General features: G+C 42.3%; 1 protein-coding gene across 1 annotated transcript; it reads left to right on the forward strand.

Annotated features, from left to right (window-relative positions):
• Positions 1–400: 400 nt before the first annotated feature.
• TRNT1 (tRNA nucleotidyl transferase 1) lies at positions 401–14,444 on the forward strand. The gene is made up of 8 exons (XM_048490807.1): positions 401–531; positions 1,500–1,671; positions 3,605–3,798; positions 5,258–5,396; positions 7,551–7,677; positions 8,169–8,362; positions 9,554–9,807; positions 11,601–14,444. The coding sequence occupies exons 2-8, from the start codon at positions 1,500–1,502 to the stop codon at positions 11,847–11,849; spliced, it is 1,329 nt and encodes a 442-aa protein (XP_048346764.1). The 5' UTR covers positions 401–531; the 3' UTR covers positions 11,850–14,444.
• Positions 14,445–14,981: the final 537 nt, after the last annotated feature.

Raw genomic sequence — 14,981 nt, forward strand, 5'->3', positions numbered from 1 at the left:
TGTGCAGAACGGACCGTTCAACGCACTCATCAATGCGAAACGGAGGGAGGCGACGGAGCAGGAGCAAGTCCAGGGTCAGCCACTCTCCACATTCGTTCACGAAATGGGACTAGTCCCTCCTGGTCACTCCACTTTGAGTACTATACAAAGACGTTACAAGGATGCAGGCGGAGAGCGCACACGCGCCGTCCTAAATTGCTTGCAGCAGAGGCGGGATGGAGCCAGAGAAACAGATTTGCAACGTGCATTCCTTTTACAGCAAACAGCACGTTGCCGGGATTTCTTCAGCACGGAGCATCCGCTCCTCTAGGTGAATTACCGCCTCCCAAAGAAAGAAGAAGGAAAAATCCCTCCAAAGCAACGCCCCACCTTACTCTTTCCTGCCAGTTGACCCTGCACAGCCCGCCTCCTGGGGTGGAGCTGACGCCCGGGCCCGCCTTCCCCGTCGCCGTGTTTTTAGCTCACGGCCTGTGCCGTCCTCGTAGCTGCTGCAACGAGAGAGGCCGGCTGGTACAAGCCGCGAGTAGCTGGGTGAGTTGGGGCTGCTCCGCCTCAGTTGCAAGCTGTTTTCTGTCCTTCCTCCCCCCCCCAGGGGACGTCAGGCCGTCTCCTTTGAAGCGTGCATCCCGCTAGTCTCTGGGAGGCTTCCCCATAGCCTAGGTTGGGTTGTGGCAAGCTCGTTGGGGAGCATTTATTCACTCCTGAGGCTGGGGCTGCGCTCCCGAGTGCAAGTTGTTGGGAAAGGTTTTCTGTGCATCCACCAAGTTTCGTTTCGTTAGCCTGATTTAACTCCCTGTGTTCCTTAAAACCGATTTCGTTGTGGTGCAATCAATGAATCACACGATTTCTTTCTCTTAACCTGCATTTTGTTATGCTAGAGGAGAGAAATCCTGCACATTATGCCGGCTGGTCTTGTGTGTCTTGTGCTTTGCACAGTTTCAAAGAGAACTTCCAACTCAGTGCTTGGATTTAGGCTGCACTTTTAAGAACACCTTCCAGAGAACGATTTCCACGGAATAACTGGCTTCTGAGTTTACCTATTGAGGGCTTTTCCCAGGCAGTGATCCTCCTGTGTAAGCCAATTAACTAGAATAACGCTACACAGGCAGACTATAATTCTTCTGGGTTGGTGGATCACATGCCAAACATTTTTCTCTTTGGTGGGCACAGAGACATTGTCAAGAAAAAAATAATTCTGTTACGACTGGTTTGCTTGTGCTTTACTTTGGCCCAAACCTGGCATGTTTGTTGTAGCAGCTCACCTGAAAACATTTTAATTTTACTCTGCTTTTAGTATCCCTGTGACTCTTGTCATATTGGGAATATTGAGACTTGCTTTCCGGGGAAGCCTAAATGCAGGCCATTTTTAGAACTGAATTTGTCCATTAACTAATATCAAACTAATATATCAACTCATATCTTGTTCTTTTTTTCCTCCAAGATGCACTAGAAAAAAATAGAATCTTACTGCGTCTAATAACCAGTGCCCTTTTTTGTAGATGCGGATGTGCCTGTTCCTTCTGGGCTGCAGGGCAGGTTTCTCTCTGTTACCCCATAGCAGCAGCACCACTGCCACAGGGTTTCCAGTCTTGTGGCGGCATTTAACGACAATGAAGGTGTGGTCTCCGGAGTTCCAGTCCCTCTTCACACCGGGATTGAAGAGTGTAGCAGGTAAGGGCGCATCATTCCAGTATTTTCTGTAGTGCTACAAGGTTCAGCCTTGTCCCTCATGCTATTCCATCTCTATGTAAATCCCTTAGCAGAAATAATTTGTGAAACAGGGTGTTAATGTGCTGATGGCAGTCAGCTCCATTGTTGTTTTTCCAGATTGTCTGGTACCATGTTGGAGACTCTGAACCAATGTCTGACTGTTGTAGCTAAATAACTAAGACAAACTGAAACGGAATCCTGACAACATTGAGTTTAATGCGTTGTTGGCTGGAAAGGACAGGGTCCTGAAGAACATGGCGCTTCCTGCCATTGATAGGGTCCGACTGACTTGGTTAAGAGCCTAGAGATGATGCTTTATTGGTGGAGAGCAAGACTGATCCAGCTGCAAGGAAGGCATTCTACCTACTCCACTACATTGACTCTGCTGACCTGGCTATGTGCATCCATGATACAGTTATTGGACTGCTATAATGCACTATAATTGGACTGCTATAATGGGGTCTTCACTTAAAACAGTTGGTACAAAATGCTGTGGTCTGGCTACTATCCAGTGCCAAGCAGAATCTGCCTATCATTCCTTTTTACTGACACTCTGTTAGTTATTTGTAGGTTACTAGGTACAATTCAAGGTTCCTCCTACCACCTACAAAGTCCTTAAATTCATTGAACCTATATACCTGTAGGATCATCTCTCCTTTCTTTTTCCCTTTTTTCCCATTCTACAATCCTAGCTCAACTGCGTTATTTTGTTTGTATTAGAAAGTCGCCTTGAATCTCAGTGAGAAAGATGGTGTATAAATGAAAATAGTAAAAAATAAATGAATAGTTAACCCTAGCAGTAACTTCAGTAGTAAAAGACTTTACTTTGGTAAATGTGGCATGCCAAATGAAACCAACAGCATATATATTGTTAAACTGTGGATGCAAGTCTCTTGTGTCAATGTAATTTCTCCAGTGTAACTTCAGCTGAGTGAAAAAAAGAGTATTCACACTAAAAATGTCTGTGTAAATAGAGTAGAGATTTTATGAATTATGAATATTGGGTATCAGTTACAATGACTGTATATACAGAAGAGTTTTAATAATTTTCCTCAAAACATCAAGATAGTGGTTAATTGAAAAGACAATTGGATTTCTTTGCTGGGCCCACCTAAAAGATGTTCAGTTAATATTCTGATAGCTCAGAAGGAATTTTATGTGTGTTTTTGGAAAGAAATTCCAGAGTGCCTGGGCTTGGATCTGCGAAGGAATCCCATGAAACTTGCATTTGTGCAAGATCAGTGGTTTTCAGTGGGTCCTTGTGCAAATGGAAGCTTTTGCAAAAAAAAGGAAGTAGTCTCCCCGGCAGAAGGTATCTAGCATGCATGGAGCTCATTCATAGAATGCAAGCCAATGTCTGAAGGATTACATATGTGCACCTTTAACGCTCTAAGGCTCCTGTATTTTGTGAAAGTCAGCATCATTGATTTCATTGGAACTTACTTGTTCAGAGCCATACAGTGAATGAAGCCTTTGGGAGCACAGGGAGAGGAAATGGGAACTTTTGCCCATTTAAACATAATCTGACCAATTAGGTATAAGGCTGCTCAATACTTACTAAATCCTTGACGTGCAGTTTGGGGAATTTAAATTCTACTTGCAAATAACCTCTGTCAAATAAAAATTGGAGGTTTGCAGCATTATCACCTAGAACCAGTGCGGCTACAGAATCCATGGCAAATCAGGCAAGAATGGACATCGCTGAATGCTTTCCAGACTGCCTAATTGGTTGTCTAGCTTTGGCTTGTACATTGACTGCTCCTACCGGGGAAATTGCATCAACTTTAATTAGACCAAGATTGTACCAGTGAGCAGAGAATTATTACGTGCACGAGAATTCTTCAAAGTTTCCTCCTCACAACTATTTTATTTTTGCCCTCTGCCCTTCTGCCAGAATTATTTGACAAAGCCAAGCATGAACTAAGAATAGCTGGAGGCGCTGTAAGAGACTTGCTTAACGGGAGGACACCCCAAGATGTCGACTTTGCCACCACTGCTACTCCAACTCAAATGAAGGAGATGTTCCAGAGCGCAGGTGTCCGTATGATCAACAACCGAGGGGAAAAACATGGAACCATCACTGCAAGGGTAAATAAAGCGGAATGCAGCTGGGGGAAAAGAATTCTGATAATCTATGCGTTCTTCTTCATTGCTGTTAAGTTAACTAGAAGTTTTGAACACAGTAAGATGGGGCAAGGAGGAGCTGGTTGGAACCTGTCAGTTCCAAATGCTTCTTTGCCTCTCCAATGTTATTCCACCTGCTGTTTGTCTTAGAAGAACAGAGAAAAATCCAGCCCAAGGATTAAGGAAGCAGTATATGTATATAGCACACGTTAAAATATTGGGGTAGACTTGGCTGCTGGTTTCCATGCCAAAGATGTCACCAAGAGATGGCAAGGGCTTTCGCTCTTGGAAAAAAATGGCATAAAGGTAGGCTAACTGCTGGGATGATGAGTGAAAAGAGGGTTCAGAGTAGCCGGGAAATTGACAGGTAGGGCAAAATGGGAACTCGAATAAAAGGTGGATAGGGAAGACAGGAATATTTACCCAAGAAAACTTTCATGTAAGCCCTGTGTGCAAGAAGATTGTTTAATTTTGTGACTCTGAGGCCTGTTCCACACGGGCCATTTAGACTGGCGTGGAGCCAGTAAAAACACTGTTGTGAGAGAGAAGATTGCGCAGCATCAGTGGCGTTTCCCCCTCCCCCCCACAATGGTGTTTTCTTGACTCACTCATTGGCGAGTCTTTTTGAAAACGCCAGCTTCCATCTGGTGTCGAGTGAACAGAATCATGTGGATGCCTGCGTTTTCCCCATGCCACTCCTCATCCGGTCGCTGTGTGGAGGCCAGGGGACACACCTCCTGGACTCCGACCCCGGAGGCGTCGCTATGGCCACAGGAGTGTGTCCCCTGGCCTCCACAGAGCAACAGAAGCTGGCAGGAGGTAAAAGGGTACTGGGAGTGGTGCGGCCTAGGCAGAGGGCGCGCCGCCAGCTTCTGGGCCAGCGGGACCATTCATGTGAACGGCTCTGGGGGGGTGCACTGGCATAGACTATGCTGGTGCACCCCCACTCACGTGGCCGGTGCGGAAAGGTCTTTAGGGTCTGAAAACATATGTGAAATGTGCCCCAATTTTCCATGGGACCTTGGCAGGGGAGAATCCGTTCCGGAGCATGGTGACAGGAGGGGCTTCATCATTTCCTCTCTTCTACTCTGTACACTTCCACCAGGAAAAAATGGCCATGGATGGCAAACTGTTTATTTTACTTCCAGTTCTGTGTGCCTCCTGTACAGACATGGAGTAGGGAAAGATGGAATTCTGAAGCCTCTAATGCCATGAATCTTCAATCCAAGTCACATTTCATATATTATGTGAATGGGATCTTTATTTTTGAGTGAGTGGGTGTCTTTTCAGGAGAAAGACCATAATTCAGTGGTAGACAAACAAAAGTTTAGTAGTAGGCCTACAAAGATTTTGGGTTACCAATATAGAGCAGGGTTTTATTGTACAGAAGCCCCGCTAACACTGTAAAAATAATCTTTTGTAGCTTCATGAGCAGAACTTTGAAATTACCACATTGAGAATCGATTTGATTACCGATGGGCGACATGCAGAAGTGGAATTCACAACTGACTGGGAAAAGGATGCAGAAAGGAGAGATCTCACAATCAATTCTATGTTCCTAGGTAATCCCCCGCCCCCCGCCTCCAAAATTAGATAGTAACAGTTCACATTGTTGATTCACTTTTCTATACCTTCCTGTAACTTCAGTATCTGCTGTTAGTGTATGTTGGCCTAGAGTATACAGATAAAGCAGCAGTCTACTAGGTCTGTTTTGTGTGTGGATAGTGAGATCTTCTGGGACACACTTACATGGTGCCTGGTCTCCCAACAAGAAACAAAACAAAGCTTTCAACAATACATAAAACAGTTTTATTTGTTTAATGCATTTATGTCTCAATTTTTCTCAATTGTGGAATTCAAGGTGGTGTGGAATTCCATCTTGAGTTGTAAAACTCCCATGGAGTCTCCCATCTGGACAGTAACTACACCCAGACTGCAACCAACCACTTAACTTCAGCACAATTATTGTATCACATTCCTTCAGATCATGTGGTGTGACACTGATTTTTGCTTGATTAGGAAGTTATTTGATAAGGAAGTCACTATAGTAGCCCCTTCTGACATTTTGTCTGATACCAAAATACTTCACTATGGCTATTGTAAGGTAAACAGCAGTCCTTTTAGGAAATTGAGAGTAGCTGTCATCCTTTGTTAAAAAACAACAACTGTGCAGTCCTTTCTCTTTATGGCTCTTCATTGGCCAAAGGTGCAATTATGGAGGTCATATGACATGTCTGTGTCCTCTGTGCTGGAATCAATACCTGCAAGAATATTTCACGTTCATGGGGAATCAGTAGTCATTTTTCTGATCTTTATACATAGATAAAATATTTTCCTTCTAAGTGTGTGTGTGTGTTACACTAGAGCAGTGAAACTCAGTAGATAAGGAACCATATGTGGGTTTTCTGAGCCCAATTCCCCAATGTGGTACATAGCCTATATTTCAGGAAAATGGGCAAAACCTTTGCCCAGTGTGAATGCAGTTGGTTGCAGTTGGTTCCACATTGAAACAGCTGTATCAAAGAAATAGAAAGCTGCAGGCCTCATTCTAGGGACTGAAGTAAATGTGGCTCCTTTGGTGGATGCTAATTGTGAATATGGCTCTCCTAAGGAGAGGGTGTCACTGCATTAGGGGAACCTGAAAAGCTGTTGTTTTGCCTTATTCACTGTGATACAGGTGGTGAGCTCCACCTCTCTGGCAGTCTTCAGGCATCAGCTGGACGAACCTTTGTCGGGGATGCTCTAGGCCAGTGGTGGCGAACCTATGGTGCCCCAGATGTTCATGGACTACAATTCCCATCATCCCCTGCCAGCATGGCCATGCTGGCAGGGGCTGATGGGAATTGCAGTCCATGAACATCTGGAGTGCCATAAGTTCACCACCATGACTCTAGGCTCATCCTGCATTGAGTGGGGTGTTGGACTAGATGGCCTGCGTGGCCCTTTTCAGTTCTATGGTTCCATGATAGTTTGATTGTCACAGAAGATATTACCGTGACCATGTCAGCTGTACAGAAAACACAACTAAATTGTTTATATGTATAGATTGTTAATAATTATCATAAAGTGAAACTGAAAACTGCTGCTTGTATCTTGTCACGGGTATGCTGCAAGGTGGGCCATTGTTTGAATAGATATCAGGCTGGATACCGCAAACAGATCAAATTCATAGAATGTCTCTCTTTCCTTTTTGCCCGTAGGATTCTGTGCTCTTCCCCTTTGAAAAGCTATTTCTAAGGGTCGAGTGCTTCTTAGATGAGATGTGGTGCAGGGATTTGCATCACGAAGGGAGCATCAGAAGATATAACCCTGTCACTGTTTTTGCATAACTGCTTGCTCCATTTTCAAAGGACCTGTATATGTGTTTGATCTCTCCCAGTGTTTCACTTTGAGTATCATCCTGTAGTTTCTGAGGTCTCTTTACCATGGCAACCCTTAAGGGAGAGGCACAGCAAGGAGGAGGGTGGGATCTATTCTGTTCATGGATCATTGAGTCCAAATCATTGCATTCACAGTTGCCTGGATCACATGCTGAAGGTGAACACGAATAACTATGCATTGCTCTCATTCGTTTCTGACGAATGGAACTTTGACTCCTGAAAGTTCATGCCCCCCTAAATCTTATTAGTCTCTAAGATGCTATTGGATTCGGGGGTAGCTGCCAACCAGCATGGCTACCCTCTGAAACTGTGCTTTGCTCTGCTTTTCCATAAAAGGCTTGGATGGCACACTTTATGATTATTTCAATGGCTATGAAGATTTAAAAAACAACAAAGTCAGATTTGTAGGACATGCAGACCAGAGAGTAAAAGAGGATTATTTACGAATTCTGCGTTACTTCAGGTTAGTAACTTTATCTTCCTAAGTATTAAAAGTACAAACAGTGCACTACACAGAGATATTCCCTTCAGGCTCAAGAGAACCATGTTTCTTTATGTCTCCTGCAATAGTCTGTGCATGTGGAAGCACTTGTGTCAGAGCATTCGTGTATCACTCTGATATCCCTCTTCAAATTAATCACGATCCAGACCAATTTGTGTTTGCAAAATAATGCCAGTATTTGCAAAATAATCGCATACAGCGATTCCAAAGCTGATTCTAGGTACTAATGCTGAGGGAGCTAAGGTGGCATGGTGTAGTCCAACCTTGTTAGATCTTGGGAGAAAAATCGGGTCGGTACTTGAAATGGAGACCCCCCCCATGGAAGATTCTGCAGAGGAAGGCAGTGGCAAACCACCTCTGCTTCTCAGTTGCCTTGATAGCCCCTTTCTGGGGTCACTATCAGTCTGTTGTGACTTGACAGCACTTACTAATACTGAGAAATCTTCTTTCAGGTTTTATGGGAGGATAGCAGAGCAGCCTGGTGACCATGACTCCCAAACACTGGGGGCAATCAAAGAAAATGCCAAAGGCTTAGCTGGAATATCAGGAGAGAGGATTTGGATGGAATTGAAGAAAATTGTTACTGGGAACCATGTTAATCATCTGGTTCGGCTGATGTATGACCTTGAAGTGGCTGGCTATCTGGGTAAAAGTCATATTAATATGTTATAATAATTCTGTCAGCTGTTAGCATAGTGATCAGGGACGGTCACTGACACAGTGCAGTGAATGTCAGTATCCAGTGATGTTGATGGGAGATAGATTAAAAAAAAGAACAACTTCTTCATGCTGGACATAATAACCATTGGTCTTATTCAGCTGGGCTCTTCGTACGTGTTTTGCACATAGGCTTATGTGATTTTGCCATTGCCACTGCAGTGGCTGGGAGAGCCACATAGCAGATTTTCCTCCATGTTCCCTTCCCCAGTATTCACAGTAGCTGTTGCCCCACAAGCACCATCGGCCTTTTAATTTTTAAAAATATTTGCAACTGACATTGTTATAACCTTTAACAAACGATCAGGTTCTCTGTATTCCCAACTTTCATTTAGCAAATTAAGGAAGTCTCTATCCCCCTTAATTGTGGAGGGAGTTTCTCTATTTCCCGTAAAGATGTTAGTTTGGTCAGTTGAGGTAGACTGGTTGAGAAAATTCTTATGCTTCCTCATTAGAATATAGTCCCGAACAAATATGAGAATTATCATTCATTTTCACGCCTTCCTTTGTTAAAACTATTATTTTGTGCATTATTGAACACAGTTCTTTGTACACTGTACACAGAACACACATTTATGCCAAAATGTTTTTTTTAACTTTCAAATGGATGAGGGGAGCAGAGCCTGGTAGGCACTAAGACTCAGGCAAAGCATTCTACAACAAAGAAGGTCTGGCATGCTTTGTTCTGTGGTAAAGGATACAGCCTACTAGCGTCTCTATGTGAAACAGAATCTAGATTGTTGTAATGTTACAATGCTGTAATGATATGTTAGTTACCAATTTTTAAAAGCCTTCTGGTGATGGAAAATCCTGTATATTGGTTAGGGTGGTAGCACTGGGGTAGCAATACCAATGGTCGTCTTGGTCCCAATGAGGCCAGTGATGTTCTCAGACTAGAATGGATGTTGTGGGGACAGCCTCTCAGAATCCAAAGTTGTTTGAACGAATTTAGTCAAAGACTCATGGCCGGAATCACTAGGATGTTGTTCCATAGATGCAGGCAAAACGTCAGGAGAAAATACTACTGGCATACAATCTGAAAAACCCACAACATCCTAACTTAGTGTTTGACAGAGTGTGTCTCATTGTTCTCATCTTCTTCTTTTTATGTGTCCCTCAGGATTGCCCATTAGTGGGAGCTTAAAGGAATTTGACACAGTCTGTAAAAATGTTCACAATCTCTTTCCAAAACCCATGACCGTTCTAACATCGCTGTTCAAGGTACCAGATGATGTCTTGAAACTGGATTTGAGGCTGAAAATTTCAAAAGATGAAAAAAATCTTGGGCTATTTCTGCTGAAACACAGGAGGGACCTGACCAAAGCTTCCGATGCTGCCGAACCACTTAAACCTTATCAAGACTATGTTATAGATGTAAGTGCTATCTCAGACTGCATCTTCATGTTTTAAAAGCTGCTCTGCTTGATTGTTAAAAGCTGTGCTTCAACCCCAGGGCTTGGATCCACTGGAGATAATCTGTGGAAAAACTGGTTTTGTGCCTACAGAATTGGACTTTCCTGCCTCCTCCTTTACCAAAGCTGCTTTAAATTTCTTTCTTTATTATTTACAGTTATTCCCTTCCCTTTATGACAGTCTCAGGATGAGCTTCAATAAAATCCCATAATAAAATCCCAAAACTATAAAACACACTAAATTACAAAACTCCCATCCCAACCACCTCCAAAAGTGGGAGGAGTGTATATGACAGCTGTAAACCCCCCCCCCCCCATCCCAGTGGTGGGGGGGAACAGACAAATGGAGAGTAGATCCCTGGCAGGCCTCTGGTGGGAGAGCATTCCACAGTGCAGGGGCCACTGCTGAGAAGGCACTCTAGGCTGGCCCCACCCCTCTCACATCCAAAGGGGCCGAGACAGCCAGGTGGACTGCCTCCTCCGACTTTAATGCCCAGGCAGGAATATATGGACAATCGTGCTCTCGCACCCAAGACTGAACTCATTTAGGGCTTTATAGGTTAGTACCAGCACTTTGAATTGGGCCCCACAGTGCATCGGAAGCCAGTGCAGACTCCTCAGAATTCCCCTTGAAATGTTGTTCAAGATTATATGGCAGGAACTGCATAACATAATAACTAAGAAAATTAGCTGTGATCTGTCCAGTATAGGGGATAATATTGGCCAATCTCACAGGGCTGATGTAAGGAATACAAGCTATTAATATTTAAATTTGAAAACACTGTACAAATACTAAGCTGTTATGCACTGGAGTTCATATCTGCATTGTTTAGAATGGAGTAGAAGAGGCAATGTGAGGCTCTACTGTTCATTGAGAAGATTTATGAACAGACAATAAAACAGATTGGACTGTTTAACTAGTTGAACTAAACTCGTACTCCAATTTGAGAAGCTATATGCATTTAATCACAGGACTACATAGGTTCCTTAAATGGAGCTTTGGCCGCACTGGAATCTGCTCCTACATTTAAAAAAACCTGTTTGTGCATGAAATGGTTTTTAACTTGATTATCTGGTGACTTGATAAAATATTGTCTGGCACTCTGATTAGTCTGGATCTTAGGCATGAGGAGATGGAGAGACTGCAGGCCAAAAGGTCAGAATTACTTCTGCACATGTCACAGGGAAACAAGACCATGTTCATTGTAACTGATTTGTGTTGAAATTTTGAAGGAACCAGAACTGTAAACACTGTGAGGAAAATTGTTCATTAATGGAAAAAAATTTTAGCAGTGTTTCTGCTGTGTAGTAAATACTGTAGTAAGACAATGTTTCTGAATTTAGATTCCTGACATTTGAGTGGAGCCTGATGCTCCAAAAATAGTACCTTAAACAGGTAATTCTGAGTATCTTTAGCAGATTGTAAATTGCATCAAATCTCTTTGACTTAATTTATAGGGGAAAAATGTAGGAATAGGCTGAATTTATGGCTTCAGCTTTTGTGCAAGTCATTTGAAGCCAGCGTGCCATTTTCTAATATACAAGACAAACACACTTCTTCCACATTCATTTTGTTCACATCCCTCTCCTTTGAGATTCTTTGATGGGCACTGAGAGAAATCCTTTGTTTGTGGAATAAGGAAACTGAACCAGGAATTCCTGCGCTTGTGGGAAAGTTTTTCTTTTATGTTGCATGCAGTGTTGTGTGCTGTAGTTTTGTTCAGGTGTCTGACATTGTGTCATGCTTTTGTAAAGTCAAGGGAACCTGATGCAACATCCAAAGTCTGTGAGCTTCTGAAGTACCAAGGTGAAGAACATCTTCTGAAAGAAATGCAAGACTGGTCTATTCCTGCTTTTCCAGTAAGCGGCCATGACTTAAGAAGAATGGGGATTTCTTCTGGGAAGGAAATTGGGACATACTTACAGCAACTGCGGGACCAGTGGAAAAAGAGTGGGTACCAGATGGATAAGGATGAACTCTTAAACTACGTGAAGAAGGCATAAAACAAAACTAGAGAAGATCCAGATGTAAAATAGTGCAATTCATAAAGTTGTTATAACAAACTCTATGTGCAAATTAGTTTTTGTTATCCAATTTGGTTTTGAGAGTTTTCAGAAGAATCTCTTTTTTTTCATTTTATAAGGAACACGGAGATTCACAAAACGATGTTCTTGTGGTAGTGTGTGGGTTCGTTCTTCATGCCGAGGAATATATTTTTGTTATTGTAATTACTTTTTTAAAAAATGTATACTTTATTAACACCTTTTAAAGGACAAACAGATACCAGGGGCAGAGCGAGAACTCCTGATTTCCTCTACGTCAAATATAAACACAGTAAAAAATTTACCACTATCTCCCTAATTACAATTATGAAACTATTATGCAACTACTGATTGAGTAAGATTCACAGTTTTCTCTTTTATATCCATTTTTTTAATTTTCCTAGTGCTCAGATCCACAAATCATTTTTTTCTGTTATAACCACAGAGTCTATCAGGGGTTTCCTGTTACTGATAAACTTAAATTCTTTTCTCTAATCAATGAAGTCCCCTTAGCCATCTGGACCAATTCTAATATCTTCACAAGCCATTCTTCTGTTGTGGGTGAATTTCACATGGGCCAAAAACAGCGGTGTGAAAACGGTTTAAAATGGTTTAAACCGGTGTAGAAAGGTTTAAAATGTTTTCACACTGTTTTCAAACTGCTGTTTTTGGCCCATGCGGAATCCGCCTATTTTTTCTCAAACCATCTGTCCATATGGTATTGTGTTAAACACAAGCAAAACTAACGCAGAGATCAACTATCTTCTTCTCTACCTGAGCATGTTTTAAACAAAATACCTTTTCAGAGTTTAGCTTCAGCAGGTGAAATAGAGACCAAAGTGGGATTTATAATGATTTTGAACTCAACTGAGTGTCAGTTAAAATCTTTCTTCACCAATTCACAAATAAGCTGCTGTATCATGGATAACATCAAGAGGTATTTTGCAAGCCAGTAGATGAGATTTTATGCCCCCTCTCCCGCCCCAGGGCTCGACACATAGAGTGAACGCCAGTGCTTTAAATTAAGTGTTGGACTGAAGAGGTTTTGGTGCAAGTGTTCATTGTCATAGAATGGAAAGTTCACCTTGATTGACAGTTTGCTATTAGTATCCATTCATTGTGGAAAAACAAAGTAGATATTAACTGCAGCTGAATAATAACTAGGTGTAATAAGTTATCAGCTTTCTTTCTTTATGATGTTCTTGACCTCTTTCTGCCTTCTTCCACAAAGCTTACATGTACTTCTGGTTTCCTTCTTCTTACCAGCCCCTCTTAGTATTTTTTGTGAATTCCTTGACCCCTTCTTTCTTCCCTACTGTTCCTTCTTGGGTTTTTTTTAGTTCTGAGGTAGAGGCTGCGCCTTGTCCCCTCTCCAAGCAGATTAGTATAAAAAAGGTTTGAGGTATATTGCAGGCACAAAAAGCATGCTGTGTTTGCATTTAGAGAAATGATCAGCCCACTGACCCACATATCCTTGTGTTGTGTTCACTGACTCTTAGAAGACTGAGAGTGTTCCACCCTGGCAAGCAAAGCTTCCTGAGGACTTTTCCCCCCTGATTTTTTAAAAATCTAATCTTAGTATTCTTTGGTTATACACTCTCTGCGTTAGATGATAGGCCTTTCTGCATTACAGAATGTGCTTTGATATCATAGCACTAGACTAGCCAAAATCTGCCTTACGCTTTGTTCCCTGAGAGAACTGATTACTGAAGCGTTCTCAAAATGTTTAAGTGTTACCTAGTTGGTCTAGTTCAGGGGTCTGCAACCTGCAGCTCTCCAGATGTTCATGGACTACAATTCCCATCAGCTCCTGCCAGCATGGCCAATTGGCCATGAACATCTGGAGAGCCGCAGGTTGCAGACCCCTGGTCTAGTTTGAATACTGGTGAAGAGTGGCTGCTGCCCACTAGATGGCAGCACAGCAGAACCATTTATAGCTGGCAGGTGATGTGGTATACCTTTTTGATAATTACGTGTGCCGCTGGTTACAGCACACCTATGATGCAAATTCTGTTTGTGGGGTTGGAGTATACCAGCAGCATTTGGAAAGACATTTTCGGCCACCTTTGAGCGAGGTGAAAAAGTCATTCCATTGCCAGAAAGCCTTCAGTCAGTGGGGATTTTCAGTAGGATTCTAGTCACAGAAATACAGATCTTAACAAGTGTTTTAGACTACATTCTAGTTGCAAAATTTATCTTTGTGCTTTGGGTATCTCACTGAACTAAACTGTTCCGGATGTGAGTTGCTGTAAACCACTGATGTGTTCAGGCCTTTTCAAAGCACTTTGCATGCCTTCCCTGAGTATTTCATTTGTATGGCAAACTGGTTTGCTGAGAACATTTCTGGGGGCCCAGTTAGTTCAAAACATTTCGTTCTGCCATTCGTTGTAGAAAAGTCATTTTCAATGCAGTAGCTTTCTAGTTGTGTTCGGACATCCAAATATCTAAAGTTCGCTGTCATGATAAAATTGAAACTGGCACAAGGCATGTTGCCAACTCCAGTTCTCAGTATTAAAATTGTATACTATAATAAATTTTATTTTTTAGTATATCTGATCTTCTGAGTGTGTTATCAGTCAGTGGGACATGAGCATGAAGAAAGGAGCAGTGGACTCAGGCCTAAAGGATCTTACTTAAACTCCACCTGTGCAACTGGGCACACTGAGCAACTAGCACTCTCCAAAGATTTCAGTCAGCTGTTACAAGTTCAACTTCATCCCATGAGACATGAGCCTCGTTTAAGTCCTCTTTGAAGATCAAGGACTTTTCAAGAGTGGAAATAGTTCTGAACATTCATTGTACTTTTAAGGTGATCCCTTCTGACAATGAAGAATTCGAGACCTGTTTTTATGGAAAGGTAAAGGTTTTTTTAAAGGAAAAGGCTTCTGAGTTCCACTTTAGGGGCTATATTCTGCAGTGCAGTGGTGGATAAGTCTTCTGGCATTGTGTTGGTATTGCAATGAATTAGCAGAGTAAATAATAGGGCAGAGATGTGAGTGTGTTGTTTTGTGGATCTTTACTAGATAACAAATGAATTTACATTAAGGCTGATTCCGCATGGGCCAAAAACAGCAGTGTGAAAACGGTGTGAAA

The sequence above is a fragment of the Sphaerodactylus townsendi genome, linkage group LG03 (assembly GCF_021028975.2).
Source record: "Sphaerodactylus townsendi isolate TG3544 linkage group LG03, MPM_Stown_v2.3, whole genome shotgun sequence".
Classification (NCBI taxonomy): domain Eukaryota; kingdom Metazoa; phylum Chordata; class Lepidosauria; order Squamata; family Sphaerodactylidae; genus Sphaerodactylus; species Sphaerodactylus townsendi.

Excerpts from the sequence above, each read along its gene's own strand:
- TRNT1 (XM_048490807.1), top strand. The coding sequence starts at position 1,500 with ATGCGGATGTGCCTGTTCCTTCTGGGCTGCAGGGCAGGTTTCTCTCTG. Across the intron at positions 3,799-5,257 it reads ATGGAACCATCACTGCAAGG|CTTCATGAGCAGAACTTTGA; the intron begins GTAAATAAAGCG and ends AATCTTTTGTAG. Across the intron at positions 7,678-8,168 it reads CGAATTCTGCGTTACTTCAG|GTTTTATGGGAGGATAGCAG; the intron begins GTTAGTAACTTT and ends ATCTTCTTTCAG.